Consider the following 25801-nt stretch of genomic DNA (forward strand, 5'->3'; position numbering starts at 1 on the left):
ATTACTATGATTACTATTACTATTATTTTAAACTATCTGCTTTACAAGAAATAGTATCAATTTGATGAATTATTGTACTTTTCCATTTTTTGTTGATAAGAAACATGGCATGTTCTAAACCTTTCATACTATAAGTATTGACATCATTCTCTAAAAGATATTGGTACACTTGATCACTGCCTACAATACCATCTTTTTCGGACAAAAAGACAGCTATATTCTGTAAAGGCACTTTTTGAGTTTGATCAACAAAATAGATAGATTCAAACCATTGGAAATGACGGGAAATATAATAACTAATGTACATTTCTCTGGATGCACCATAATGCAATAGATACTATATCACTTAGTCTAAAACCATCAAGGCATCAGTAAGCTTACCTCCATCAATCGTTTAGGCAGACGATGTACAAAATTAAAAGCAACATGGTGGTAATGCAGCAAGAAACAGATGGGATCAATCATCACAGTCCCTGCTACTGTATTTGAAGCCAGTTTCATGATCCAACTAGTGACAGCCGTACCCAGTGAATGAGACACATAGACAGCTTTGGTGTGACCAAATGTATGCAGCATGCGTGTGATTTCATCAGCTGTTTCTGCTGCTGTGGGTGCAGCATCTACCATATGCATAGCAACATAAGGAAGTTCGACCAAGAACACAGGTCGATCAAAATGGCAAAGGAGCTGATAAATCCATTCTGCATAACAAATCACTCCTGCACCAATACCATGAATGAACACAATCGGTGTTTTTGATGTTTGGGTTGATGGTTTACGATACCAATAGGTGATCTTGTTGATACCATCACTACAGGTGTTGTTCAGTAGACTATCGATGTATTGAAGAGGGCCACCCCATAATCCACTGATAGAATCATTCGAAGTAAATCCCCAACACCATTTCAAAAAGACAAGATTAAAGAGTTGTGTGGCTAAATAAACACTGATGTATACAACCAGAGGGCGGTGTATTGCGTGCACAGGGTCCAGGTTAAGTCGAATACATTCTAACTCAGTATTGAGACCATTGGGCAAGGTAGAATTGAAATGGGCTTCAGTTGTTCTGATCATCCAGTCAATTTCTTCAGCCCAGGCTTGATTTTGTTGTATGATTTCGACATGCTCATGCCAAAATGCCCAAGAAAGCCTATCAATGTAAACAATTAGAAATGTGTGTAACACTCAATGTGACAAACCATTGTGCCATATTGCCTCGACATATCTTGTCAAAAGTAGGATGTGTGTAGTCCTTTTTATAATAAAACCATCCCTCGCACCATGAAGGAAAATTCTTGATCGTCTTCACACAGTTCCAGAATAATGCTGTTCTTTCTGATTTGGTAAGCATTTTTTCAGGCTTGGTGATACGTTGTAATCTTTTTCGAGTAAGAATAAAATAGATATAAAAAAGACATTCGACCAAAGCCCAGAAACTAAAAAGAAGATGGAAGAACCGAGATTGAAAAAGAGCCATGATATCAGAGAATGGTACTTGCTTCCTTGTAGATGTCGCTGTAATATAAGCACAGGAACAAGGCAATATCAGAAGGGAGGACAGTAATAGGCCTTTTGAAAATGATTTTGGTTTAGAGAATATCATGTCTTGTAATAAAGAATAATAGAGCTGATAGCATATGTTTATATAATGTATGTTTATCCAAATGTACTTAAAGGAGTCTATAAATGCATATATTGAAAATGATAGATATATACAAAAGAGAAAAAGAAAAAAAAATGAATTGACACTTGTTTATTAAGGAGTTGAATGCAGAGCCAAAAAAAAAAAAAAAAAAAAAAAAAATTGCGACCCAGCTTGTCTCACATGTTGATGATTTCAATTCGTAAAAGTCAATTCTATTAAAAGTATTAAAAATAAAGAATCAGGTTGTCATAGTTTACCTCGGAGTCTTGCTCTTAAAGTATCTAATTCTGGTATAGGGCGGTTGAAATGATACTATAGACATATAAGTATCTAATATGAACTATATGCATTTACATTTAACTGAGAAGACACTCTTGGTACTACATTATCAAGAATAAAAGATACATTCATGGAAGCAATTGTCCTCTACAAGCATGTATCAGATCAAATGAATTTAAAATGATTATTACTTGCCTGATCTTTAGATAATTCCTTTTTGCGTGACTCAGCTATCATGGAACGCAAATAATGTTCAGTTAATTGGCAGACACTATCGATGACAGTCGAATACAGCTATAACATGATGAGCTATTTTGTTTGCCAAGTACTCCTTACTTGCCTGTAGTTTGGATAATAGGCAAACATCATTTGAAAACTTGACTAGAAGATTATAAAAGCTTACAACACTTGACGTAACTTTGACATCTGTGCCTAAGCCTTGACCAGATACAACATGAAAATTATCATTGCCCACAAATCTGGCTATTTTGTCCATGCTTCTCTTTTCATATGAAATCACTGTTTCTTTTACATTCTCAAGAAACAAATCTTCTAACAAAAACTTAAGATCAAGACCTACTTTTCTAAGCTATAACATAGAGTGAGCATACGAATTGACAAATTACGTTTCTTACGATAGAGCATTGTTCCAAAGTAGACTTAAAGCAGTCAGCAATCACTTGACAGCTTAAATGGCTCTGACCGAATACTTGGCGCTTGTAAATATCAGCATAAACTTCTGTTTGTTCTCGAACCCATGTTACGAATCCTAACAAAATAAGTGGTAGTTCATTTAGATATATCTTACCTGAAGCCATGTCATTCTGTTTAAATGAATCTCGATACCATTCACAAGTATTTCGAATCAAGGTAAACACAACAAGAGCAAGTTCACCAATGTATGTTGTGATATCACCCTCGAACACCAATTGTCTATGTGTTGCATAAGCTCACTTATGACGTAAAGCCACACATACCTAATTCTCTTCTTTATAATTAAAGTACGAGTGCCTAAGAAGACTTGACGTGCCTATCATCAAGATGAATACACCATTCTATACTGTTTTATTACCTTTTCGCTTTTGTCTAATCGCAATAACCAATTGACATAGCGCTGAAATTGTATTTTAGTTAACAATGTATTACTAAGATCTCGGCTGATAATCTGACTCAGAATGTCTGTATAATGTTCAATATTGTCCCGCGCTTCTCTCACAATAGGCAATGAAGCCGATGATGATATGACAATATGACGAGCTATAGACAAATAAGCAGATATTCACTATTGTTTGTAGATACCTTTCTCCAAATAAGCAACACTCTTTTCAAATTCTCTCAAAGCAATCAGTACTTCCATTTGATCAGGCAATTCAACAAGCCATTTCTCTTTATCATGATGAATACTGCCACTGCTTAAACTTGTAGGCTATGCTTTCCTTTTTAGTCCAGGTGTGGTTTAGACCCCCCCCTTTTTTTTACCTTACGAATATCTATCTGATATGAGTATAGATAGATGTTTTATTGACAACTTACCTGGTTGAGGTGTATCTAACTGTCTATCATCATTCTCTTCAATCATTCTTCTGTAGACATCTAGCAAGTCTAACTTGTCTTCTACTCTTTCCGAACGATAGATAAAAGTATCTGGGTATACAACAACGCGAAGAGCATTGGTCAAGTCTATCTTCTTGTCAGTGAACCCACAAACTTAGTTTCTGTGTACCTGAAGAGTCTTTAATGTCTGAAATAGTCAAATCCTGAATACCCCAACATTTATCAGCAACTAATTTGTGCCCTCTTTTGCGAGCCAACAATAAACAATCATTCAACAAGAACAAATGCACAGCTTGTCTCTGTTGAAGTGTCCTTGTGTTGACCTCATAAAAACCAACACATTCTCGAACAATGTGTCGATTCTGTGCTTGAGGAATAAACCTTTGAGATCCTTCTACATTTTCCCATAACGCCATGATTTGTGCATGATGAATACTGTTAATATCACTTGCCATCATTTCGCTCTTTTTTCTTTGAGAAGCAAAGATAGACTCTGTTCCTATGAGCTATGTTAATGCCTTGCATATTAGCTTTTTTGACTCACCTGCTGCAGAAGCATGTTCAGATGAATGAGTAGCAACCAAAAAGCTTTCCCATATCGACTTGAGCTCATTCAGATATTCTTTGACACTCAAGACATCGGCATCGAGGTTAGAGATCTCTTTTGAAATCGACACAAACTCTGTATAATTTCGATAGACATTGCGCTGTAAATCACCACCTACAAGATGTTTGGCGTCTGTTAGGGACTTGTAAAAACCTCGAATGCCTTCTTCATTCGTATCCCCCAAAGTTCGCTTGACAACTAAGATGATGTTAAGAAGCGAGTCAATCTATCTAGCTTATAGTTACATTCTTCTGGCTGTAAGTTTTCATCTGCAAACCGATGCAAATCTACTGTGATGGGTGCAGTAGGTGTTGTCATGGTTGATGCTGGAAGCGTTGTAAAAGACTTGGGCACATAGCCCGTTGCAATAGGAGAAGACACATTTGTGTTGGAGTTTTTATGCTTATCCTTACGCATGAAGTGATCCCCTCCAAAGCCTTTCTTTCGAAGACTGCCAACTGATTTCATGTTATAAGCTTGAAAGAAAGACGATAATAAACGCGGAAATTGAATGAATGCATATTGCTTTTTTTTTTCTTGGATTACATTCAGTCTCCTCTCTAGCCTAGATGGTATGTACAGATATATTTTAAAGAAGTGCTAGCATTGAAAAAGGCAAAACAAAATGTCCTTATCAAAACTGATGAAGTGAAGAACGAAGATGCACAAAATAATTAAAAGATGGATAACAAACTGAACACAAGACAGAAAATGGTAATGCGGATCAAAGCTTAGAGAGACATTCACTTAAAATAGCTTTAATATTTAGATAAGATTGAATGGTATTGTCAAATATGATTTTGTTTATAATGCTTTGAAGTTTGGCGTTAGTAGAGTGTCTCTAACGAAATTCTGAGTTTGAATTAATATGTTCATGTCAAGGGATTTAGAAATTCTTATGGCTCTTTCGCTTAATTATCAGAGTGATAACCGTAGAACCTCCCCACAAGGCAGTTCAACGTTGGATTCTAGTCATGATCCAGACAACCAATTGTCTTCTAATCAGTCCTTTAAAGACGCTCTTAAAGCTCAAAAACGACATATCTTTGAAGTGTCACCAAATGTTGAGAATGGTAGTTTCAAACCTCTCAACGCCTATTCAACTTCTCTGGAAGCTAAAGAACGAAGCTCCATTATAATCAACTGTGCTCAATTTTTGGGCATGGAGTTTAAAGACAAACCTTTACTCAAAATGTTACACTGGCAATTTCCTAAATGCCTTGGCCTTAAACCTAGAATGATTGGCAAGAACAAAAGAAAGGCTATGAAGCTTGGCTTCTCGACTGAAAACGCATGTAGAGACGCTTTCCTTAAAGAATTTAATTTGTAGTGAATGGAAAGAAAATTGAACTGAACAAGACCCTTGACCATTTTGCAATGGTAATCAACATTGGTATTTCTGAAATTCCTCTCATGGAAGAAGAAGTATTGAAGTCAACATTGATCAATACCTTTGAACGCTTTGGCGATATTTTGAACATTGGTATCTCCAAGTGCGCTGACTCCGAATGGTTCACTAGTCGCGGTTTTGCTACGATTAATAGGGATAAATTAAAAGCAACGTATGCAGCTGAGCTCACTCCCCAAGTGAGACTTGTAGGTTTTCAAGCAGTATTACTGAACACCGTTGGTCTCAAATGAAGCCTATTTGCACTGGCTGTCATACGGACGAACACATCCAATTTGACTGACCCAAAAGAGTCAGAAATATATGCTTCCGCTGCAAGAGCCCTAACCACTTGCAAGTCAAATGCCCTATGGCACCTTGGAATCGTGACCCTCAAAACAAACAAAACAGGAGGAATGTCCAAAAGTAGAAAGTCTGGACCTGAAGAGGAGTCAGATATGACAACTGGCTTTAAAAGTAACAATGCTGCAGGAATTAGACGAGAAATCAATTTGCTCGAACTACTCAAGAAAGATCCAAAGCCACAGGCAGTAGAAAGTGAAACGACTGTTATGGAAAAAGTAATAGATCCAGAGAAAAAAAGCCTAATGATGAGTAGATGTACTAGCGAATCAAGCCAGCCTATGAAGGAACCTGTTCCTATTAAGTTAGTTTCTACACCAAGAAGCTCTAGAAGTCAACAAACCAGAAAGCTGGACGATATTATCACTCGCAGACACTCATTCTACTCGACTAGTAAAGAGAAAATTAAAATAAACAGGACAATTACAAAGCGTAACTTGGAAGACGCTCTCTTTCCTGAAACAAGATAATCTTTGACTCTAAATACAAAAAGACTCAGCAAAAACATTAAAAGTGAAATTGTTACTCAAATGTCTTCTCCTTTTCCTGACAATGATGGGGAGAAAATGAATGAGCTGGACTAAAAGCTTAAAAAAGATGAATACATACAAACACTTGCACATTAAAATAGGCTCTGTCAACTGCAGAAGCTTATACATGCACACTAACCAACAAACCACAGACGATTTTATTGCTTTACTGAAGACCAAGAAATTGAATGTGCTACTATGTCAACAAAAAAAACATACCAACTCTCACCTCTGAAGAAGCCATAAACAACATGAAATTCAAGTTCAACTATCACCAAGCAATTTGGACAAAACATTGCTCAATAATTAACTTCAACAATGCTTTAAATCTAGAAGAAATCAAAGTATTTAAAGATGGAAGAATTATCCTAGTTAAGCTAACAACCATTGACAACTCTATCCCGTCTGTATAAATCATGAACCTATATGCACAATCAGGTCTAAAAACTGAAAAGATGACCGAGAGAAACACTTTTTTTAGAACAATAGTCAATCTACTACTCAAGACACCAGAGATGATTCCTGACCTAATTATGGCCGGTGATTTTAATTTTAGTTTTGATAGCGCAAGCAAACACTCTACAATAACAAAAGCTAAGCCTCAACAACTGAATGAACTCATCAAGGGTCCTATGAAAGCCTGCATAAATCAACAAGGCGAGCAATACGACTATACTTACATCTAAAAGTGAAGCGACAAGGTATCTTCGTCAACCATGGACTACATATTTGCCGGACTCAACACTTTCAAACAAATGTCAGATAATGATGTGGAATTCCTGAGTGACAAATACACAGATCATGCACTACTAAAGAAAGCTCTGACTATTGAGCTACAGAACAATGGGAAAGTCATATAGAGAGGGAACCCCTATCTTGCCAAAAATGAAAGATACACTGACAAATTGAAAAGCGAACTTGACAAATATATACAACACAAGTTAGACCCGGCAATGTCAGCACAAGGCAAATGGGACTCAATCAAAAACATGGTTAAAAAAGTAACAGCCAACTTCTGCCGTCGCCATAACCAGTGGAGAGAAAAGAAATTGAAAGAATTGAATAGAAAACGAAACAAATTGCTACGGCTCTATGGTCAAGATCCTGTATGTTTGAATACGCTACTACCTCCAGTCCAGAGCCAAATCACCAAATTACAGGAAGAGAAAAGCAATGCAGATAAACTCAGAGCCGGTCAGAGATGGATGGAAAACAACGAAAAGTCCCCATCCTACATCAAAAATACTATTAAGCGGCGACAAAAGAAAAGACAATGGGCATTTTGAAACACCCAGCCACTAGTAATGAATGTACAGTCAATAACTCCAAGCTAGAAGCTGCTTAAACGTTCTACTCCAAGCTGTATACAGAAGAGAGAGTTGACATAAACAGTTTAGGAGCTATGACGAACCAAATTATCAAAGTCGTGTCTAAAGAAGAAAGTGACAACTTGATTGAGGAGATTTACTATGAACACATCATACTAGGTACGCAAAAAAGCCCACGTAAATATAGTCCAGGGCTAGATGGCATCCCATATGAGATACTTAATATCATCGTCAATCAACCAAGCTGTCGAGATATCATAACACAAGTCTAAAATGATGCTATCAAGCTAGGAAAGTTTCCAAGATCATGACAGCAAGCGTGTGTTGTATTGCTACCAAAAAAAAAGGGTGACTTATCAGACCTAGGAAACTGGAGACCAATCACATTGATAAATACAGACTGTAAAGTCTTCACTAGGCTAATGAATGCAAGAATGATGAAAATCGCCAATCGGCTTATCACCAAATTCTAAACTGATTTCATGCCAGGAAGCTTTGTTGAAGACCAAGGTTTAGCTCTTAGAATGATGATTGACAATGCCAAAATGACCAGAGCAGGAAACAACCAAGAATTTGAAGGATACGTTTGAGTGATGCTTGAAAATAACAAAGCTTACGACAGAGTTCATCCACAATATCTTACACAAGTGCTACTGAAGTTTGGCTTTCCTAACAAATTTGTTAGATGCATACAGAGCATTTTCTTTGACAATGAAATCTTCATCAACATGAATGGATTTCTATCCAATCCAATGAAACAGAGAAGAGAACTAAGACAAGGAGACTCTATATCACCAGTACTTTTCAACTTTGCTATTGAGCCATTCCTGCTATCAACTATCAACAATAACAGTATCTCAGGATATTCAATCCAAGCTACCAAATCAGCAGATCAAAGAACAGTTCAACTCACTCCACCATCACTTGTCAAGATCCTAGCCTATGCAGACGATATCATCATATTTGTCAAATCTAGATCGGAATATATGCAAATGGAAGAATGCTTCAAGACATATTGTCAAGCGTCAAACTTCAAAATTAATTATGAAAAGTTCCAGGCCTTTCCACTCCATGGAGGTAAAATGAATGGATATTTTGGGGCAAGATTGAAAACGTACATCGAGTAACGCATTAAATGGTACGACTACAACATTGCCGACTATATCCAATACCTGGGATACCCAATTTATGTAACAAAACAACAGAGAGATGTGTTTGTGGCCGAAATGATCGGAAGAATTAGAGCTCAAGAGGCATTTTTCAAAACAAGAGATATTTCTATGTACGGGAGGGCAAATATAGCCAACACAATAATACTTTCCAAACTATGGCATGTGCTCAGATTGACACTACTACCCAAAGCTATACTTTCGACCTTGAACTCACTTATTTACCAGTATATAGTCGATGAGAAGAAATTGCAAATCCAAAAGGATGCCTTTTGCCTGCCTAAGGCTAAAGGAGGTCTGGAACTATTAAACTTGCTTATCCAACAGGGATCTCTACAGAAGAGATATACCGAAGCTCTGCTCAACTATGAGCAATTCAACTGAATTCCAAAGTACCTGTATTATATAATGGTATACGCTCTTCAAGTTGAAACGAATAACCCAAGCCTCGAATCTATTATGCTCTTCTCTAATTCTGGATATAAAACATCCCTGAACAAAGACGGTGCATTTGGATTGCTTTTTGAAACAATGGATGTATTGAAAAAGTCCTGTAGACCAAAAAACGAAGCCCAAATATCATTATCAGCAATCAATTGTATGACTCTATCACTTTCAGCTGTTTGCAAAGATTGGGAAGACAACCCTGAGCTGGCATTCATTGGCTGTCCAACCGCAAAGAAAAACCTAGTTCAACACTTTTTCAATCTCGACTTAGCAACCTATCAAATTTCTTTCAAAAGCAGAAATGAATGCAGTAGACCAGCAATACTATCCAAGTTAAAGAAACACACTTCTAGCAACACATTTAAACTAAAGCAGTACTTTCTACGACATATTGAAAAAGACAATGAAAGAAAGTCTCAACAATTCCTGGGGTTTGAAGGAATTACAACACAACAACAAAGCGATTCTTCACCTAAACAACCAAGGCCTCCGAAGAATACTACTGGAAAACATTCCTTTAAAAAAGGCCAAACGACTTTAATAATAACATCAAGCCATGCCAATGGAAGCAATTCTACACAGTACCAATGCATCATTCTACAAGAAATATTTGGCTCAATATTCTACATAACAGAATCCCTAGCAAGCAATTCCTACACGAAAAACGAATAAAAGGCATCGAAAACGATCGATGTGTCAGTTGGAACCAAACAGAAGACGCCAAACATCTGCTAATATCTTGTGGAAATAAGGCAATGATTTGGCAAGATGTATTAAACAAGTTCCTTGGCTACCCAATCGAAATTAATACAGATAGAATATTACAAGACCTTAAAAATATTAGATTTTCGAGATATCTCATCTACAACTTAGATGTAAACATCAACATATATGACTTTTCTGCGACAATTATTCGATCAATTTGGTATAGCTACTTCCGACATCATTTCCATGGAGTGCCTTTTGACCTGAAAAAATTTCCGAAAGAATCACCAAAGAAATACTAGAGATTTCAAATAGTTAATACAAAATGATAATTATATGGCAAGTCACTTCACTCTGTGTACACTTGACCACCCTTCAATGTTATTTTTATAGCTTTTTTTTTTTTTTTTTTTTTTTTTTTTTTTTTTTTTTTTTTAGAAATTCAAGAGAAACGATGGACTAAAAGCGTCTAAAAACGAAGATTTATCAAAAAGGAGTATTAAAAAATGGTAGATACAATTAAGGCGTATCGAATGGTGTAAAAAACGCAATATGTTTGATATCGAATTAGTGAGCTATTGTTCAAAAACGTGTCTTCTGTTTTTGAGCTGTAGCATACATTTTTATAGTACTTTGCAAGTATAACACTTTGAATGTATTTTATAAACCTAGAGAAACAATTTATACTAAGACATGTCATATTTACAACGTCTCTATCGCTCATAAATTGCAAAATAGTGAAAAATGAAGATTTGTAGAGGTATCATAAAGGCAAAATGAAGATTTTTTGACTTTCTCGAAACTTGCTCTATCTTTGCATAGAAGCGTTCTTTTGTGCATGCTCAAACATAGGAAGCTTAAAAGAAGGGAATCAGAAAGCAGAAATGATGGTTTATTTTGAGAAACACCCGCGCCTGCAGCAGGCTGCCAATATACTTTTGGTGCCATTATGCTTATTAGTTTTATCCAAAAATGAGTTGTTAAGAAATTTAATCTATAAAATAAGATTTTACAATAAGCTTGATACTCAAAAAAAAAAGGCGCAAATTGGGGATCAAAAGTATATCAAGTGTGTAATGTGTCAAATGGAATCAAAAGTCATTTAGTGACCACAAAATATGTATGATTTTGATTTATAGATATTCTATATCTAATGTCTTTAATTCCTAGTAGCTAAATGGATTTGAAGGTAGATTGGCTTGATCAACAACAATAACTGTACTTCTTTTATCTTCTTTTTGCTTTGTTTATAGATCAAAGCTTACTTGAAGTCAACCACCATCAAGACTTATTATTCTGAGTTTTTTATGCTTATCCGCGTTAAATAATTACATTAATCAAAATCCAATGCTTTTGATTTGAGTTATAATAAGCTTCTTGTTTGGATTGTTTTATACATTAGAAAACAGGCTTTTTTCTCTAGCTTTTTCATGATGATAAAAGCTAAGATAGTCATGATCAATGGTTAAAACAAAAGCCTACCTTCATGCCTGAATTGTTGATCAAATCAGACTTTATTGCCAGTGCATTGTTCTTGAGAAATATCTTGTGCTAGAAGGCTGTCTAATTGGTGCTGTCAATAAACTTATTCAGGCTTATTTCCAAACATTACGGAATCGATATGATTATGAAAAAAAAAACAATAGGCTCACCTGGCTTTAAAAAGAATCTTAGTCAATCTTAAAAAAGTTAAGATTACTTGAGAGTTCTGAGAGAAAGAAAGATTTAATTTACATCACATTTTGCTTGTCATGGTCAAGTTGCCTGAGTTTCAAGTAAAACATCAAGCCAGAAAAGAAAAAAAAATCAAAGTAACACAATTTAGAAGACAGGCCCTTTAATTACGCTTGACTCATCCTATTTTCCCTTTTTTTATTTCTTTTTCGTAAATGCACCGTTTTTTCAGTATACAAAGACTGGCTGGATCCAAACAAATCAATCGAGCCTTATTCTCTACCTCAGCATCTCGTTTGCATAAGCCTAATGCTCGAAAACAGTTACAAGGAACGGGTGCAGTTCCTCAAAGAGCTGGTCTCGCTAACGACAAGGAGATATACCTAGACTGGAACGCCAACAAGACAAGTGTCTATAGTCACTTTTGGCTACGAGACCATTGTCATTGCGAAAAATGCTATCATCCCATCACACGTCAGCGACTTGTGGATACTTTTTCAATTCCTCGAGATATTCAGCCTGTAGCTGTCGATAGTACACAGGAGGGTCTTTCTGTCTCATGGCCAGATGGCCATCAATCTGTTTATGCCTGGGATTGGTTACATACGCATTCTTATAGTCCTATCCTTCGCTCCTCTGAGCCCTTGGCTTCTAAAAAGCCTAAGTTATGGGATGCTCAATTCCGATTATCACCCATAGAACATGATGCTGTGATGCATACAGACGAGGGCCTAAAACAATGGCTGGATCAGCTCGAAACATACGGTATTTCGTTTATTGAAGGATGCCCAACTACTGTAGAAGCTACCGAGAAACTAGCTCGGCGTCTTTGCTTTTTAAGACAAACGCATTACTCGCAAGGCATCTGGTCCTTTACGGCTGATCTGGCTCATGCGGATACGGCTTACACACAGCTCGCTCTGGGTGCACATACAGACAACACGTATTTTACAGAACCTGCTGGCTTACAAATGTTTCACAAGCTAGAATTCAAAGGCAAAGGCGGTGACTCCCTCTTTGTGGATGGTTTCCATGTAGCCAAACAACTCAAGGAAACCTCGTCTAATGCTTATCGTGTCTTATCTAATACACGTATTCCCACTCACTCAGCGGGTGATGAAAACGTTTTAATTGTTCCCACCCCTCGAGCCTTTCCTATTTTGAATCATGGACCTGACGGTGAACTTTATCAGATTCGTTACAACAATGATGATAGATCCACATTGGATCATTTGAGTTCGACTCAATTAGACGAATTCTATGATGCTTTGTTCTTATGGAGCAAATTAGTCAAGGCGAAAGAGAATGAGCTCTGGGATTCATTGACTCCAGGGCGTGTAGTGACATTCGACAATTGGCGTGTCTTGCATGGCCGCAGTGCTTTTACTGGTCACCGTCGTATTTGTGGTGCTTATTTTCCTTGGGATGATTACAAGAGTCGAGCAAGAACACTTAGAATGACACCTCAAGATAAAAATCGTCTTTTGTAATTTTGTTTATATCAGAAAAAGGCGTTTTCTCGAAACAAATAAATAATCATGTAAAAGCAGTATCCGCGTCTCTTTTTTCTTTTCTTCTTCTTTTATTGAATCATGTCTACTCGCTCTCCTAACCTTCATCATGGTAAATGACAGAGTGCCATTGAAGCGATACTTACATTGTATAGTGAAGGGATCAAGGTCGCTTGATGCAAGTCACTCTGAAAGTAGCAAAGTGACCCATATGAAGCAACCACATCATAGCATTGGGCATTATTCAACCCCTATTGATACTTATCATCATACGCATAGCCGTAGCAACAGCACGCAAAAGAAAAGCACATCATTGAATTCAACCTCAATGCAACCAGAGCGGGATTATACTTCTCGTCATGCTAAAACAAGTCTTTCAGGCACGCCTATCTTTATCGAGAAAAAACAAAGTCATTATAGCCTACTTAAAGCTTTCCAACAACAACAAGGTACACCTGAACCTGTCAGAAGTCGTCCTTGGCCCTATCTGGGCTATATGATTAACAGTTTCAAAAACTTATTTTTAACTTTCTATTTTAATTGGCCGTTATTTTTTACTGCACCCGTCAGTTCAGCAGCTCTTTTGATGGTGTATCCTACTACCATGACATTTCTTGTCATGTTTGAAATAGGCCTTAAACTCTTTATGGTCAAACTGGAAGGCTGGCGTATCTTAAAGTATATGAGTGTCAAGTATGGTGAAGGGTTCAGTGCTATCAATTGGGGTAAGCAACTTTTTTCTTTAACATGTATTGACTGCGTTTGTAAGGATCACCTGAGTTCATGTTGTCTGATTCATCTGCACAGCTTGTGCTTGGGACACTGCCTATCTTGGGTACGCCTGCAAGCCCTATTAGTGTTTCAGGCTGTCGGCGCCGTACGTTTGATCTTTCTATTGCTCAATCCTTTGTTCTCTTATCGTCTTTGATCTATGAGCGAGATACTATCAAAGTAAAAGAAGCCTATGATCTCTATATGTCTTCTAGAGATGACCAAAACAAAAGAGCTTCCGACATTACCAAGGCCAATTCAGAATATATCATTGAAAGCAGAATGAAGGAGCTCTTGTGGGAATCAGAAGCTCGTATTCGACAGATTGCTGAAACCTGGGGGCTGCATTTTGCCGGTGTCTCTGAGCTTAAATCGTTGGGTGGACCATTTTGTGGTATCTTTTGGTCAGAAACCATGCCCTTCATTATAGTTGCCTTCAAAGGAACAACACCTACTAACTATGAAGAGTTTTTGGTAGATGCTACATTTCAACGTACGGATGCTCGCTCTTTTTTGTTTGGCTGTGTTCACGAAGGCTTTTATGAGTCCCTTTTCAGCACGACAGGCTTTGGTGATCAAGATATACGTGATCCCTATGGTGCTATCTTGGCTGCTGTTCAAGCGAAAGCAGCTCAGATTCAAGAACAGTTACACACCACTGCACCTGTTCAATTATGGATCACAGGCCACTCTTTAGGAGCAGCATTGAGTTCGCTCTTGTATGCAAGATGGCTTAAATGTCCTCAAGATTTATCTGATCGACTTGTCTTGCGCGACTGTTACATTATTGGCACACCAGCTGTAGGCGATAGTGATTTTGCATCCAATTTCTCTTCACATACCAATCTACCCGTCACACGATCGAGCACATTATGGCGAATCATTAACAAAAGTGACATCTTTTCTCGACTTCCACCTGGCTATGATAGCAAAACGTGTGGTAAGCCCCTCTTTTCTTTCCCCTCCCAACCCTCCTGACATAACTAACTCATCTCCTTAAACTGCAGGTCATTTCATCAGCGAAAATGATTTCTTTAATTATTCTCATATAGGCCATACTATTCATATCACACGTGAATGGCATACAAAGCCATTAAAATCTTACCCTTCAAGCTATCAACCACCTATGCAGGTCAATATTGTTATGCGTCATCAACAACCCGTACGTAATCACAAGAAACTACTTGCACGACAGTATGAAAATTTACCTCTGCCCAACTTGCCTAAATGGGCCACACTGATCAAAAACTCTTGGGTACAACGATACTTGCCACATGGAAACCCTATTTATTTCATTGAAAAGATGTACCCGTTCTTCTTGATGGATCATATGCCTTCTCAATACTTTCATGGTCTACAAAGAGCACGTCTATATTATGAAAAAGAAGAAGAAGACATGATGCATCTCCATCATCAATTTGTTACTGAATCTCTTGCTCTTGACAAGCCATAATTTATTTTTTCTCAAAAAAACAATAATTTATTGTTGTTGCTGTTGTTGTTGTTGTAAAGATTCGAATGCTTCTTCCACACACATTTTTAATGATGGGGTATCATACATGATATTGGCTAATTCATGTAAATCCACTGTATCTAACAAATAAATGGTAACTTTGGGTGCTTGTTTTGTACCCGTTGACTAAAGCTTTGTATGAGTAATCATGTCAGTACACTCTCTTGGGATCTTACCTTGACAAGTGGGAATAATTTATCGCCCAATAGCTGCTTTCTTTCATGAATGGGTTTACCTTCAAGAGAAACCAAGAGCTCCTCAATTTCCTTATTGGCGCTTGATGAAATAATAGGCGATGCAGAAGATGGTTCAGGCGTTTTCTCATTGTTGTTCATCAAATTTTCTTTTGTTAAGCTTGCCGTTTTTGTAGAAGGCGCTTTCACAATAGTCGAAGGGGGTGCTATAATAGGAATTGCTTTTGATTCTTTTACAGGCTGAATAAAAGGTGGCGATAAGTTATGTTCACGCTGTATAGGAGGACTCGTAGCAGGATTATAGTAAGGCTGTTGATGTGTAGGAGAAGGAAGCATCATCACAGAAGATTTTTTGCTGCTTGGCATTCTGATACATAGGGTTAAATGTGCCTTCTCTCTTTCTCTACTTACTTTCTCATGGTGAATTCCATTTCCACGTCCACATCTTCTTCTTCTTCTTCCTCACTGTCTGTCTCGTTACAAGTAGCCAAAGCTTCCAAAGCCAACTGTACTTTATCACGCAAAAAGTCAGGATTGAACAAACAGAGTGATCGTTCTTTGCGCTTCAAGGTAAGGAGCATATCAACAATATCTCCCGTTGCTTTCCCATAATCACCACAATGTCTGACAGCATCTTCTAACTTGATACGTTGTATATTGGCACTTGATTCTGTCATGACGGATTCCAAAGAACCTCTTCTACGCAAAGTAGGACGACCATTATGACCATAGTTAATCACAGGATGTGGCATGGAAGGTGGTGGTTGTTGAACACTTAAGCCAGAAGCAAGAGAAATGAGTGACTTGCCTGTGCTTGTACCTGAATTAGGCGAGGAATTGATATGTGGTGCATCGGATACCTATACACGATTAAACAAAGTCCGCTTTAGAATATTTACCTTTCTTGCCGGTAAATTGATTGTAGCAGCATGCATAGCTACAGGTTTTTGACCAATGGAAAGATCTCTGAGATTCATGTTGATGCCTAATTCATCCACGTTATCAATACCAAGACCATTAATAGGTGTTGTAGAAGATACTAGTGTGGTCATAAGTCAATGATGATGCTACAATAAAGAACACTTACAGTTCACTGGTCGTTGATCAGGGATATAGTAAGACTGTTGCTGTTGAGGAGGAGCCATTGAATTATAGTTGTAATAGTTATTGTTTTCATTCATTTGCTTATTCACATGAGGTGGATGTTGATAGTTGGGAATAGGCGTGTTGTTGTTACTGCTGTTATTGCTATGATTGTTCGTGTTGCCTCTGCCTTTTCGAGGTTCATGATAGGCAACAGTCAGAGGACGATTGCCCAAGATGGCGCCGTTCATTTCTTGTAGGGCTGCTGCTGCTTCTTCAGATTTACCAAAGCTAACAAAACCATAGCCCTTAGACTGACCTGTAGCTGGGTTGGTCATCACTCTAGCCGAGATGATTCGGCCAAATTTTCGGAATGCTTGATTCAGGTCTTGATTCGTAATATGAGGTTCAAGATTCTTGATATAGAGATTCATAATATCTACAGTTTGTGGTGTTTCTTCTAAAATCTATGGATAAAGTGAGTATTCTTTCTTTCTTTTGCATCTAACTTACCTCTTCTCTTTTTTGTGGTGGTGGTGCTGGTGCTGGTGCTGGTGCTGGTGCATACGGTTTTGAGGGCATAAAAGGAACAACAGATCTATACAAAATAAAGAATAAGAGAAAAAGAATAGAAAACTAGGCCTCCTTAAATAGCAAATATTCCTTGCCCCTGATTCCCCCTCCTCCCCTTTCTTGCTTTTCATATTTTAACTTACAATTTATGTCCGTCCAACAAATGACCATGCTAGTCAATCAAAAAGATCAGATCAAGCCTATGTGTGTGTGTGTGTATGTGTTTTTTTTTTGTATTACCAAATGAGTTTCAGCATCATCAGAGTTGTGTTGGTTAAAGAATTGTATAAAAGCAGTGCCTCTAAAGGCACCGTCTTTCATAACACACTTGCATAAATCCAATGGGCCAAAAGGACGAAACACGTCGTACAGTTTGTTGTCATCAAAATAATCAGGTAAGCCATTAATTTCCAAAAGAACGGCAGTTGCTTCGGGATCCAACCGCTTATCTTGATACATTTGCAGTTCCAGTATAGCACTGTTGGTAAACTTAAATCCATTATAAAGCGAATAAGCCCTGTCAGCTATTGATAAAAAAAAAATAATAATAGGTCAAAAAAAAAAAAAAAAGAATAGAAAAAAATAATAGTACCATATTTTGGGTGGCTGAATCGTAACTGTCCAATATCTTTCTCTCGGTCAAGTACAATCCTGTCGTATGGTTAATGATGGTTCTACGTGTCATGTATGACTTACTCAATAGGCATGCAATGTTGCAATAAAGTACGAATATCGCTTTCCCTTACTTTATCAGGCAATTTGCTTAGAAATAATGTGTCTGATACAAGGAATTCCTTTGGATCAGGGGAATCATAATTGCTATAATGAGTCGTGCTACTACTGTTGTTACTATGACTACGAGCCAGACTAGGTTTACGCTTTGGTGGTAACCTAATCACAGGTGTAAACACTGACATCTCTCTAGAACATAAACACATGTGGTTCATCAGCTTACTTTTTCACTTCTTTTTGAGAAACTTACTTTATCTATACACACAAAAAATAAAAATAAAATATATATATAAAAAAAAAGGGGGGAGAAGGGAAAAAACGTATAAAGCGGGTCAATTAAGACTGGTTGCTGAGTTTAGTTTTATATTACACACACATACATACACAAATATTATCACGCGTTTCAAGAAACGTGGAGTTTAATGAATGTTTATTGCATTTTAGCGATTTCTACGACGTCCATGAGAACGTTGGGGTGCTGGTGATTGATCTGGCTGTGGCTGACTGAAATGAGCAATTAGACGGTCTTTGATCCATTCTTTATCGCGTGGTTGATAAAACTAACAGCAGAGCTTAGTCTCTTTTTTTTTTGTTCTCGAGAATGACTTACGTTGGTTTTTGGATCAAATACTAATCCAACAAATTCTTTATATGTATCAATAAATCGAAAGAGATCTTCAGCCCTGTATTTGTGTTGATCAACTTAGTATCATCCAATGTTCTTTACCTGTATTGTACTTGACCAGCATTTGGGTTTTCTTTAGCAAGGCGTAATTCATATAATCCAGCAATATCTGAGGAATGGCATAAGACACTCATTCAACCCTTATTGATACCTACGATCCATAGCTTCACTCTCTGTAGGAAAGTCACTACATATCATTAGATTTTGTTTATGTTTAACAAGCTTACTTACTAATATGTTCTTGAACTAGAAGAAAGAGAGGAATCAGTATTTACATGGTCTAGGTCTTTTATATATACCTTTGACCCTGATTTGCTTGTAACAAAAGAATGGTATGGTTTGACTAAACCAAAATAAAAAAAGGGGGTTGTAAGTACTATGAATGAACCTATACTGTGCTGATTACCATAGCTAGTGTTGTATGTGTTCTTCAGAAACAAATAGAAAAAATCAAGTTGACGTGACGGTCTGCATTTGATTTTGAGTCTCCCTTATTCGGACACGCGTTTTATGACCATCTGAATTGATTGGTTCTTCTTATTCTACGTATCTATAGATAGATCACTTTATTTCTTTCTTTCTTTGGTCATATTTCTGGTACTATAATAGAAAAATAACTACTTCTTCAGATTCAGTTAGGTAAAATACAAGATTGCTTGTCTCACTCTCTGTTCAACAAATAAGGCACCCATCAGAATCCATTTTTATACACAAATCATGCTGTCCTGATGTGTGGCTTATCGTGACTATTTTACATTATTGAATGATCTTAAATCACTCGCAACTTTTTTTTTTTTTTTTTTCGTCTTCACCATCTCCATGGCACCCAACGACAAAAAGAATTTTAAGAAGGGGGAACCCAAGACGCCCGTCACAAACGATCCTCGTTTTAGCCGTGTTCATAATGATCCTCGTTTCGTTAGACCCAAGAAGAAGGACATGAAAGTCACGATCGACAAACGTTTTGCTGGCATGATGAAGTCCACTGATTTCAGTGGTGGTCCACGAGTCGATAAATACGGTCGTCGTTTGGAACAAGATACAGCTGAAAAAGAATTGAAGCGCTTTTATCAACTTGAAGAAGACGAAGAGAGTGACGATTATTCTGATGAAGACAAGACAGTAGAGCAATTAGAAAAAGAATTGGCTGAAGACAAAGATAATTTACGCTTTGAAAAAGACAGTGAAGAATCCGAAAAAGAGGATTTGGAGACGCAAAAGAAGTTTTATGATCCTATGCGTGGTCGTGGTGAAATTTCTTCTGATGATGACGACGATGATACAGATGCTTCTGGCAGTGAAGAAGAAGAAGAGGAAGAAGAAGAGTTAGACGAATTAGATAAGGTGACACATATTCCTGAAGGTGAAGAAACCAGTCGATTGGCTCTTGTCAACATGGACTGGGACAAGATCAAAGCAGTGGATATCATGAAGGTCTTGAATGGATTTAAGCCTGACACAGGTGTTATTCAAAGTGTCACTATTTACCCTTCTGAATTCGGTAAAGAACGGTTAAAATTAGAAGAAACACAAGGCCCTCCAACTGAGATCTTTAAGCACAAGAAATCAAACGACAGTGAAGAAGAGGAAGAAGAAGAGGAAATTACAGAAGAAACTATCATTAAAAACCAACTGGAAGAAGGAGATGGACAAGACTTTGATCAAGAAGCTTTGCGTAAATACCAATTAGACAGACTCAAGTATTATTATGCTGTGATTGAATGCGATAGTCCCAAGACAGCCAAAGTAATTTACAAGGCCTGCGATAATACAGAATACGAAAGCAGTGCCAACTTCTTTGATCTGCGTTATATACCCGAAAATATGACATTTGATGATGAGCCTAGGGATTCAGCCACAGTGGCTCCTGAGAATTACACACCTACCAAGTTCCAAACAGACGCTCTTCGACGCACTAAAGTCTCACTCACTTGGGATGAAGATGATGTGGATCGCTACCAAGTCACTCGTCGAGAGTTCACTAAAGACGATCTCAAGGATCTTGATTTTGATATTTACCTTGCTTCTACAGATGAAGAAGAAGACGAAGAAGATTTAGATGCTCTTCGTGAAAAATACAAGAAATTGTTAGGCAGCAACAAGAATACAGCATTTGAAGACAAGATCAACGATGATGATGATGAAGAAGGTGATATGGAAATTACATTTACACCTGGTTTAAGTGAAGCTGCTGGTGCTCTTGTTAAGGACAAAGAAGAAGAAAGCAAGGAAGAGACCTCCATTGAAACTTATTTACGTAAACAAAAAGAAAAGAAGAAAGCCAAGAAGGTTGCTAAGCAACAACAACAACAACATAAGGAAGATGAAGATTGTAAGTTTCATCTGGTTCTCTACTTGTTTAACTCATTTCTCTTCCCTCCCCCTCTATAGCTGATATGGACGAAGAGACAGCCAATGACCCATTTTTCAAGGAAGCCATGGAAGAAATGGAACAAGAAGGTGTTGTTACAAAGAAGACAAAGAGTAAAAAGAGAGCTTCTAAAGAAGAGCGCGAAGAAAAGGCTCGAGAAAGAGCTGAATTGGAACTTCTTATGGACGATGATGGCAAGGGCGAAGGCTTCAATATGAAGGAAGTACTCAAGAGAGAAAAGATGGAAAAGAAAAAGAAGAATAGAAAGAATAAGAAGAACCAAGATTTGGGTGAAGATGACTTTGAGATCAATGTCAGTGATCCTCGTTTTGCTGCTGTGCAAGAATCGCACCATTTTGCTATTGATCCTACCAACCCTCAATTCAAAAAGACAAAGAGCATGCAGAAGTTGTTGAACGCTAGACAACAAAAGATGAAGGAAGGCAGTATGGCCGAGAATGACAACTGGAAAAAGGAAAAGAAGTCTAAAGAAACTGAGTCTGGTTTAGGCGAAACTAAATCCAAGTCGTCTCTTCAACAACTTGTTGCTTCTGTGAAACGTAAAGGTGCATTAGACAACTCTAAACAAGGCAAACGTCTAAAGAAATAATCCTCATTCCCCTCCCTCATTTGTGCATATATATAATAAATCAAACAAATCTGTTCTGTACATGTGTGTATCTGGATTTTTTTATTCGAAAAATCACAAAGCAAGTTTGTCAGAGAGCTATTTATTTTTGAGCCTTAAGGACCTTCTTGACGATCTTTTGTTCTTCAATCAAGAAAGCACGGACAATACGGTTTCTGACACAGTGGGCACAACGAGAACCACCGTAGGCACGGCTAACGTGCTTGTTGGTCTTGGAAACAGTGGCGAATTCACGGGCACGAAGGGCCTTGATCTAATCATAATCATTAATATAAGTTTTTTTTTAATCAACATTCTATATATATATACATACACCAGCGAGAGTTTCACCACAGTCACCACAACGAGGAGCCTTGACAGGCTTCTTTTCGTATTGGTAGACAAGGTTACCACCTATAAAAATAAATCATCAATAAGGCTGAATACATCGTCATTCGAATTTACCAGGAGTCTTGACGGCCTTAACACGGTTGGAACGAGTGTTGTAAGACAAACGGCGTCTGTAGGTGAGACGTTGAGCCATTGTGATAATCTAACAAGTTGGTATATTCATCAGTCATCGTTGATTCATGTTGATGGTCGTCTTCTATTCTCTCCATTGGATGGATGATGATCACTCACCTATGGTTTTGGAAAAAGAAGGATTCTTTACCTTCATCTGGAACTGATTCATGTGTACACACGGGCAATGATGTTACCACCTAGTTGTCCGGAATAGATGCATGCCCGGTACGGAACATTTTTTTTATATCTTATTTTATTAAATTTAAAATTTACCAGTAATAAAAGGATGTACTAGTGCTTCATGAGGTGTCATTCTCTTATCAGGACTTAATGCCAATGACTTGTCAAGAAAGTCAACAAAGGCCAACAGAATCTTGTTTTCGTCTTCAGACATACCAGGTGTAGCAGCAGCAAATACGCGAGATTTCATGTCTCTTGTAGGCTTTAATAACGTCATTTTCTTGACTACTTCATTCTTTGTGACTCGATCCACTTCAATCGATAGAAAGCTGAAGTCTTCATCAAAATGGTGCGAGGTAAACTGTGCTTTACGTAGCAGTTTGTTGGGAAATTTCCCTTTAAGCTCCATGATGTGCTTTAACATTTGATTGTTGCTTCTTCCAGGAAACAAAATTTTGCCAGTGAATAATTCGTACAAAGTACAGGCAGCAGACCATACATCAATAGCATAATCATAATGAAGACCAAGCATGATTTCTGGAGCACGGTAGAATCGAGAAACAAGGTATGGTGTAATTGTGTTATCACTGGCATCAGAAGCAGAACCAAGATCACATAATTTGAGTGTGTTTCTTGATTCAGAGACAAGAATATTGTCTGGCTTGATATCGGCATGTAGAATACTGCATCTTTTTAACAAAGACAAGCTCAAAAAGAGTTGTTGTGCATATATGCGTACAGCCTTAATACTAATGCCTACATCTTTACCATACTTTTTAAGTACATCACGCAAATTCATACTTAAGGTTTCAAATACCAGGCAAAGATGAGAACGATGTTCAAAATGTCTTTGTAGTCTAATAACATGCTTCTTGTTTTCAGGGTCAGCCTCCATAAGTCGCTTAAGGAAAGTAAGTTCTTTTTGGCCTGCTTTGTACCTAAAATAAAAAGTGAGTCAAAAGATCAAGACTTGGCTTGTATGACTTACATTGTTTCGTTATTTCTAATCAACTTGATGGCTACTTCTTCATTCGTTTCTTGATCTTTTGCCTTTACAACAGAACTAAAGACACCACGACCCAGATTAGCCAAGACTTGATAACGACCATCAAGAATTTCACCAATACGAGTAGTGTAATAACCTTCAGGATCATCCCAATTGTCAGTCAAATTAGGATTTGCAGCAGCATGTTGATGGTTTGCATCTAATAAGTTGATCTGGTTTGTGGTAAGGTCTGAAGCAGCAAACATATCCAGATTATCAGAGAACATGTCTAGTTCTGCAGCAGGTTTAGGCTGTTCAAGTTGCTCAGTGTAGTCTGAAGCAGCCATATCAGCATGACTGTCAACACCTTCAGTAACATGTTCTTGGTGATCTTTGTTCTTCAAGAGTTCTGTTTGATCTTGATCCATAGAAGGGTCATAATCAGCCGCAGAAATGTGGTGCGATGGAGACTCTGAAGAGACAGCATCAGTCATTGAAGTATCGTCTTGAGCAGGAGATGGAGTTGAGTCTGGTTTATCTAATTGAGCAGTAGGGACTAAAGACAAAGATAAGTCTATGTTTTTTTTTGTTATGGTTTTTACTTTACCTGAAGGTGATTTGGGTAAAGAGGGCGTAGGACTTGTCTTGTATCTACTCAAGATAGCTTGTCTTCTCTTTCTACGCTCTTCAATTAAACGGTCTTCTTCTTTTTTCTTTTCTTCTTCGTCTTCAATGTTAAAATGTATTAAGGGTGCAGGCTCTGGTTCTTTTTGAACAGGTTTTCTAAGGCAGATATAAGAACGTTTATGGTTTAAAAGGAAGAGTTACATACCTTTCCTCAGTGGATATTTCTTTTCTCATAGTATAATTTGATCTATGACTTGAAGGTGATCTAGAGCGTCTAAGATTGTTATTATCACCACGATTGGATACATATGAATTTTCTCTTTTATCCTTTATGCTATTACTTTGATAATCACGAGAATGTCTTCTTCTATGAGAAGAAGGAGACCGATAATGACGTCGATAAGAAGGGGAGGGACGACGTTCATAGCTATCTCTTCTTTTACTGCGAGCAAGTCTTTCGTATTCAGCAAATGGATCATCTTCAAAAGAGTCGCGGTGGTGGTGGTGGTGTCGACTATTATAAATTTCATCTACTCCACGCTTCCTATAAGAGTTACCTTCGGACGTAATTTCTCCTGCTTCGTATTCTTCGTATTTACTGGCTGACATGCTTTTTTTTTTTAAGAAAAGAGTTCTTTCTTGAGAGGAAGGAAGGAAGGAAGAGACAATAGTTTTATTTCGTTTTGTGTACAAAAGAGTAAAAAAGAAAAAAAGAACACAATCTGTGTTTTATAAAGATGACGTCGCTGAGACAAAATTTTATAAATGAAGCTGACAATAAGCTTAATAGTCTCAAGTAGGGAGGTTTATTTCAAGACGCAATCAACACTAATGTTGTTATCGTTCTAGTACTCATACCAAGTGTATGAGCAAGAAATTGAATGCTGTACTTGAGGTCTATTAAAAAATGAAAAGGTCAATATACATTGGTCTTACTGCTGCTTTTATCATCCTTTGCTGTATAAACTAAAGTGTTATTGTCACCCATCATAGAGGCATTTGTTAGCCAAGTCCCCAACAGACATAACAACTTGAGTCCTTATCCGTTGGAGCTCCATTAAAACTTGAGATTAAAAAGAGAGTTTATGAAAGCCTTAATATAAAAGAGGCCATTCACTGCTACATAAGGATAAACTCTATAACGTATTGAAAAGAAGCAAAATACAAGCTTCATAGCAACATCTAGATATGAATTGAGATAGGATTAGCAAATTGAAAGATAATCGCTTATGTGTAAAATTCAATCCATTTTAGTTTACACCAACTGATGTTTTTAAGTCAACTTTATAGAGGCATATGGATCGCCACAGATTTGATAATCAATAAAATAGTCCAATAGACATGCAATTATGCATTGTAAAGCTTGTCATCCCTTTGAAGTTTCTCTCTGATTAAGGAAAGTCAAGAATCTTTTTATTAGGACATCTTGTTCAAAAAGTCATTTAGTAGTACATTACTTGTTCATGTGACAGATGTGCCAGGTAAACGAATGCTTTGGGAGCGAAAAAGGCAACAGTTCATACAGATTTTTGTCTTTTTCTTAAGTCTATAAAGGTAGCACAAGGCCTGTTTACATCTGCATAAATATTTTAAATACCTACAAACAGTGTTTACTAACATGCGGGGTACTTTTGAAATTGATTTGAACCAAGGAAAACGACCCATGAAAAATGACCCAAATATGCCTTTTGACCAAAGGATACTGTTCATGAAAATCCTCAATTTCAAAACCCTT

At 37.4% G+C, this 25801-nt stretch overlaps 11 protein-coding genes across 11 annotated transcripts; 5 read left to right on the forward strand and 6 right to left on the reverse strand.

Annotated features, from left to right (window-relative positions):
• Positions 1-22: 22 nt before the first annotated feature.
• B0P05DRAFT_475777 (Alpha/Beta hydrolase protein) lies at positions 23-1074 on the reverse strand (the record flags this gene model as incomplete). The annotated part of the gene is made up of 2 exons (XM_051574863.1): positions 23-337; positions 382-1074. The coding sequence occupies 2 exons, from the start codon at positions 1072-1074 to the stop codon at positions 23-25; spliced, it is 1008 nt and encodes a 335-aa protein (XP_051432130.1).
• A 736-nt stretch (positions 1075-1810) lies between these two features.
• B0P05DRAFT_553692 (Cullin repeat-like-containing domain protein) lies at positions 1811-4621 on the reverse strand. The gene is made up of 13 exons (XM_051579604.1): positions 4331-4621; positions 4023-4283; positions 3648-3977; positions 3458-3604; positions 3404-3414; positions 3224-3350; positions 2997-3181; positions 2902-2954; positions 2733-2857; positions 2560-2693; positions 2265-2513; positions 1903-2218; positions 1811-1857 (listed from the first exon to the last, which is right to left on the reverse strand). Exons 1-12 carry the CDS (start codon positions 4551-4553, stop codon positions 2090-2092), a joined length of 1974 nt encoding a protein of 657 aa, XP_051432131.1. The 5' UTR covers positions 4554-4621; the 3' UTR covers positions 1811-1857; positions 1903-2089.
• An 83-nt stretch (positions 4622-4704) lies between these two features.
• B0P05DRAFT_621581 (uncharacterized protein) lies at positions 4705-5857 on the forward strand. The gene is made up of 2 exons (XM_051583441.1): positions 4705-4799; positions 4855-5857. Exon 2 carries the CDS (start codon positions 4954-4956, stop codon positions 5413-5415), a length of 462 nt encoding a protein of 153 aa, XP_051432132.1. The 5' UTR covers positions 4705-4799; positions 4855-4953; the 3' UTR covers positions 5416-5857.
• Positions 5181-5925, forward strand: B0P05DRAFT_553696 (uncharacterized protein). The gene has a single exon (XM_051579605.1). It carries the CDS (start codon positions 5463-5465, stop codon positions 5724-5726), a length of 264 nt encoding a protein of 87 aa, XP_051432133.1. The 5' UTR covers positions 5181-5462; the 3' UTR covers positions 5727-5925.
• A 5956-nt stretch (positions 5926-11881) lies between these two features.
• B0P05DRAFT_553705 (trimethyllysine dioxygenase) lies at positions 11882-13240 on the forward strand. The gene has a single exon (XM_051579606.1). The coding sequence runs from the start codon at positions 11904-11906 to the stop codon at positions 13176-13178; it is 1275 nt and encodes a 424-aa protein (XP_051432134.1). The 5' UTR covers positions 11882-11903; the 3' UTR covers positions 13179-13240.
• On the forward strand, positions 13241-15541 carry B0P05DRAFT_553706 (Alpha/Beta hydrolase protein). The gene is made up of 4 exons (XM_051579607.1): positions 13241-13311; positions 13355-13924; positions 13969-14910; positions 14978-15541. The coding sequence occupies exons 1-4, from the start codon at positions 13281-13283 to the stop codon at positions 15421-15423; spliced, it is 1989 nt and encodes a 662-aa protein (XP_051432135.1). The 5' UTR covers positions 13241-13280; the 3' UTR covers positions 15424-15541.
• Positions 15394-18364, reverse strand: B0P05DRAFT_553712 (uncharacterized protein). The gene is made up of 11 exons (XM_051579608.1): positions 18316-18364; positions 18030-18254; positions 17926-17984; positions 17574-17857; positions 17477-17505; positions 17274-17358; positions 16765-17227; positions 16577-16716; positions 16089-16537; positions 15660-16044; positions 15394-15609 (listed from the first exon to the last, which is right to left on the reverse strand). Exons 2-11 carry the CDS (start codon positions 18248-18250, stop codon positions 15451-15453), a joined length of 2274 nt encoding a protein of 757 aa, XP_051432136.1. The 5' UTR covers positions 18251-18254; positions 18316-18364; the 3' UTR covers positions 15394-15450.
• Positions 18365-18368: 4 nt separating this feature from the next.
• Positions 18369-19288, reverse strand: B0P05DRAFT_553716 (enhancer of rudimentary family protein). Its single transcript, XM_051579609.1, has 7 exons — positions 19157-19288; positions 19050-19093; positions 18982-18996; positions 18906-18937; positions 18793-18859; positions 18676-18748; positions 18369-18625 (listed from the first exon to the last, which is right to left on the reverse strand). Exons 1-7 carry the CDS (start codon positions 19157-19159, stop codon positions 18506-18508), a joined length of 354 nt encoding a protein of 117 aa, XP_051432137.1. The 5' UTR covers positions 19160-19288; the 3' UTR covers positions 18369-18505.
• Positions 19289-19569: 281 nt separating this feature from the next.
• B0P05DRAFT_589876 (uncharacterized protein) lies at positions 19570-21731 on the forward strand (the record flags this gene model as incomplete). The annotated part of the gene is made up of 2 exons (XM_051582762.1): positions 19570-21082; positions 21142-21731. The coding sequence occupies 2 exons, from the start codon at positions 19570-19572 to the stop codon at positions 21729-21731; spliced, it is 2103 nt and encodes a 700-aa protein (XP_051432138.1).
• B0P05DRAFT_211813 (60S ribosomal protein L34-B) lies at positions 21467-22453 on the reverse strand. Its single transcript, XM_051573236.1, has 3 exons — positions 22215-22453; positions 22084-22163; positions 21467-22023 (listed from the first exon to the last, which is right to left on the reverse strand). Exons 1-3 carry the CDS (start codon positions 22291-22293, stop codon positions 21853-21855), a joined length of 330 nt encoding a protein of 109 aa, XP_051432139.1. The 5' UTR covers positions 22294-22453; the 3' UTR covers positions 21467-21852.
• On the reverse strand, positions 22398-24790 carry B0P05DRAFT_553723 (kinase-like domain-containing protein). The gene is made up of 4 exons (XM_051579610.1): positions 24272-24790; positions 24047-24222; positions 23443-23995; positions 22398-23392 (listed from the first exon to the last, which is right to left on the reverse strand). Exons 1-4 carry the CDS (start codon positions 24673-24675, stop codon positions 22537-22539), a joined length of 1989 nt encoding a protein of 662 aa, XP_051432140.1. The 5' UTR covers positions 24676-24790; the 3' UTR covers positions 22398-22536.
• Between the last annotated feature and the right edge of the window lie 1011 nt (positions 24791-25801).

This window comes from Gilbertella persicaria, assembly GCF_025201335.1.
Source record: "Gilbertella persicaria strain CBS 190.32 chromosome Unknown B0P05scaffold_38, whole genome shotgun sequence".
NCBI lineage: Eukaryota > Fungi > Mucoromycota > Mucoromycetes > Mucorales > Choanephoraceae > Gilbertella > Gilbertella persicaria.

What these genes read in the sequence shown, in the direction of transcription:
- B0P05DRAFT_553712 (XM_051579608.1), bottom strand. Translation starts at nt 18,250, where the DNA reads ATGTCAGTGTTTACACCTGTGATTAGGTTACCACCAAAGCGTAAACCT. An exon ending in ATTCAGCCACCCAAAATATG is followed by an intron (nt 17,858 to 17,925) that starts GTACTATTATTT and finishes TTTTATCAATAG; the next exon opens with CTGACAGGGCTTATTCGCTT. An exon ending in AATTATTCCCACTTGTCAAG is followed by an intron (nt 15,610 to 15,659) that starts GTAAGATCCCAA and finishes ACAAAGCTTTAG; the next exon opens with TCAACGGGTACAAAACAAGC.
- B0P05DRAFT_553706 (XM_051579607.1), top strand. Translation starts at nt 13,281, where the DNA reads ATGTCTACTCGCTCTCCTAACCTTCATCATG. An exon ending in CTCTCCTAACCTTCATCATG is followed by an intron (nt 13,312 to 13,354) that starts GTAAATGACAGA and finishes TACATTGTATAG; the next exon opens with TGAAGGGATCAAGGTCGCTT. An exon ending in GTTCAGTGCTATCAATTGGG is followed by an intron (nt 13,925 to 13,968) that starts GTAAGCAACTTT and finishes TGCGTTTGTAAG; the next exon opens with GATCACCTGAGTTCATGTTG.
- B0P05DRAFT_621581 (XM_051583441.1), top strand. Translation starts at nt 4,954, where the DNA reads ATGTTCATGTCAAGGGATTTAGAAATTCTTATGGCTCTTTCGCTTAAT.
- B0P05DRAFT_553696 (XM_051579605.1), top strand. Translation starts at nt 5,463, where the DNA reads ATGGTAATCAACATTGGTATTTCTGAAATTCCTCTCATGGAAGAAGAA.
- B0P05DRAFT_553723 (XM_051579610.1), bottom strand. Translation starts at nt 24,675, where the DNA reads ATGTCAGCCAGTAAATACGAAGAATACGAAGCAGGAGAAATTACGTCC. An exon ending in GAAATATCCACTGAGGAAAG is followed by an intron (nt 24,223 to 24,271) that starts GTATGTAACTCT and finishes TATCTGCCTTAG; the next exon opens with AAAACCTGTTCAAAAAGAAC. An exon ending in ATTAGAAATAACGAAACAAT is followed by an intron (nt 23,393 to 23,442) that starts GTAAGTCATACA and finishes TTTTTATTTTAG; the next exon opens with GTACAAAGCAGGCCAAAAAG.
- B0P05DRAFT_553692 (XM_051579604.1), bottom strand. Translation starts at nt 4,553, where the DNA reads ATGAAATCAGTTGGCAGTCTTCGAAAGAAAGGCTTTGGAGGGGATCAC. An exon ending in TGTTGCTTATTTGGAGAAAG is followed by an intron (nt 3,182 to 3,223) that starts GTATCTACAAAC and finishes ATTTGTCTATAG; the next exon opens with CTCGTCATATTGTCATATCA. An exon ending in GCCTATTATCCAAACTACAG is followed by an intron (nt 2,219 to 2,264) that starts GCAAGTAAGGAG and finishes ATCATGTTATAG; the next exon opens with CTGTATTCGACTGTCATCGA.
- B0P05DRAFT_553716 (XM_051579609.1), bottom strand. An exon ending in AGAGAGTGAAGCTATGGATC is followed by an intron (nt 18,860 to 18,905) that starts GTAGGTATCAAT and finishes GCCATTCCTCAG; the next exon opens with ATATTGCTGGATTATATGAA. An exon ending in TATTTGATCCAAAAACCAAC is followed by an intron (nt 18,626 to 18,675) that starts GTAAGTCATTCT and finishes CTCTGCTGTTAG; the next exon opens with TTTTATCAACCACGCGATAA.
- B0P05DRAFT_211813 (XM_051573236.1), bottom strand. Translation starts at nt 22,293, where the DNA reads ATGGCTCAACGTCTCACCTACAGACGCCGTTTGTCTTACAACACTCGT. An exon ending in TAAGGCCGTCAAGACTCCTG is followed by an intron (nt 22,164 to 22,214) that starts GTAAATTCGAAT and finishes TTATTTTTATAG; the next exon opens with GTGGTAACCTTGTCTACCAA. An exon ending in GTGGTGAAACTCTCGCTGGT is followed by an intron (nt 22,024 to 22,083) that starts GTATGTATATAT and finishes GATTATGATTAG; the next exon opens with ATCAAGGCCCTTCGTGCCCG.
- B0P05DRAFT_553705 (XM_051579606.1), top strand. Translation starts at nt 11,904, where the DNA reads ATGCACCGTTTTTTCAGTATACAAAGACTGGCTGGATCCAAACAAATC.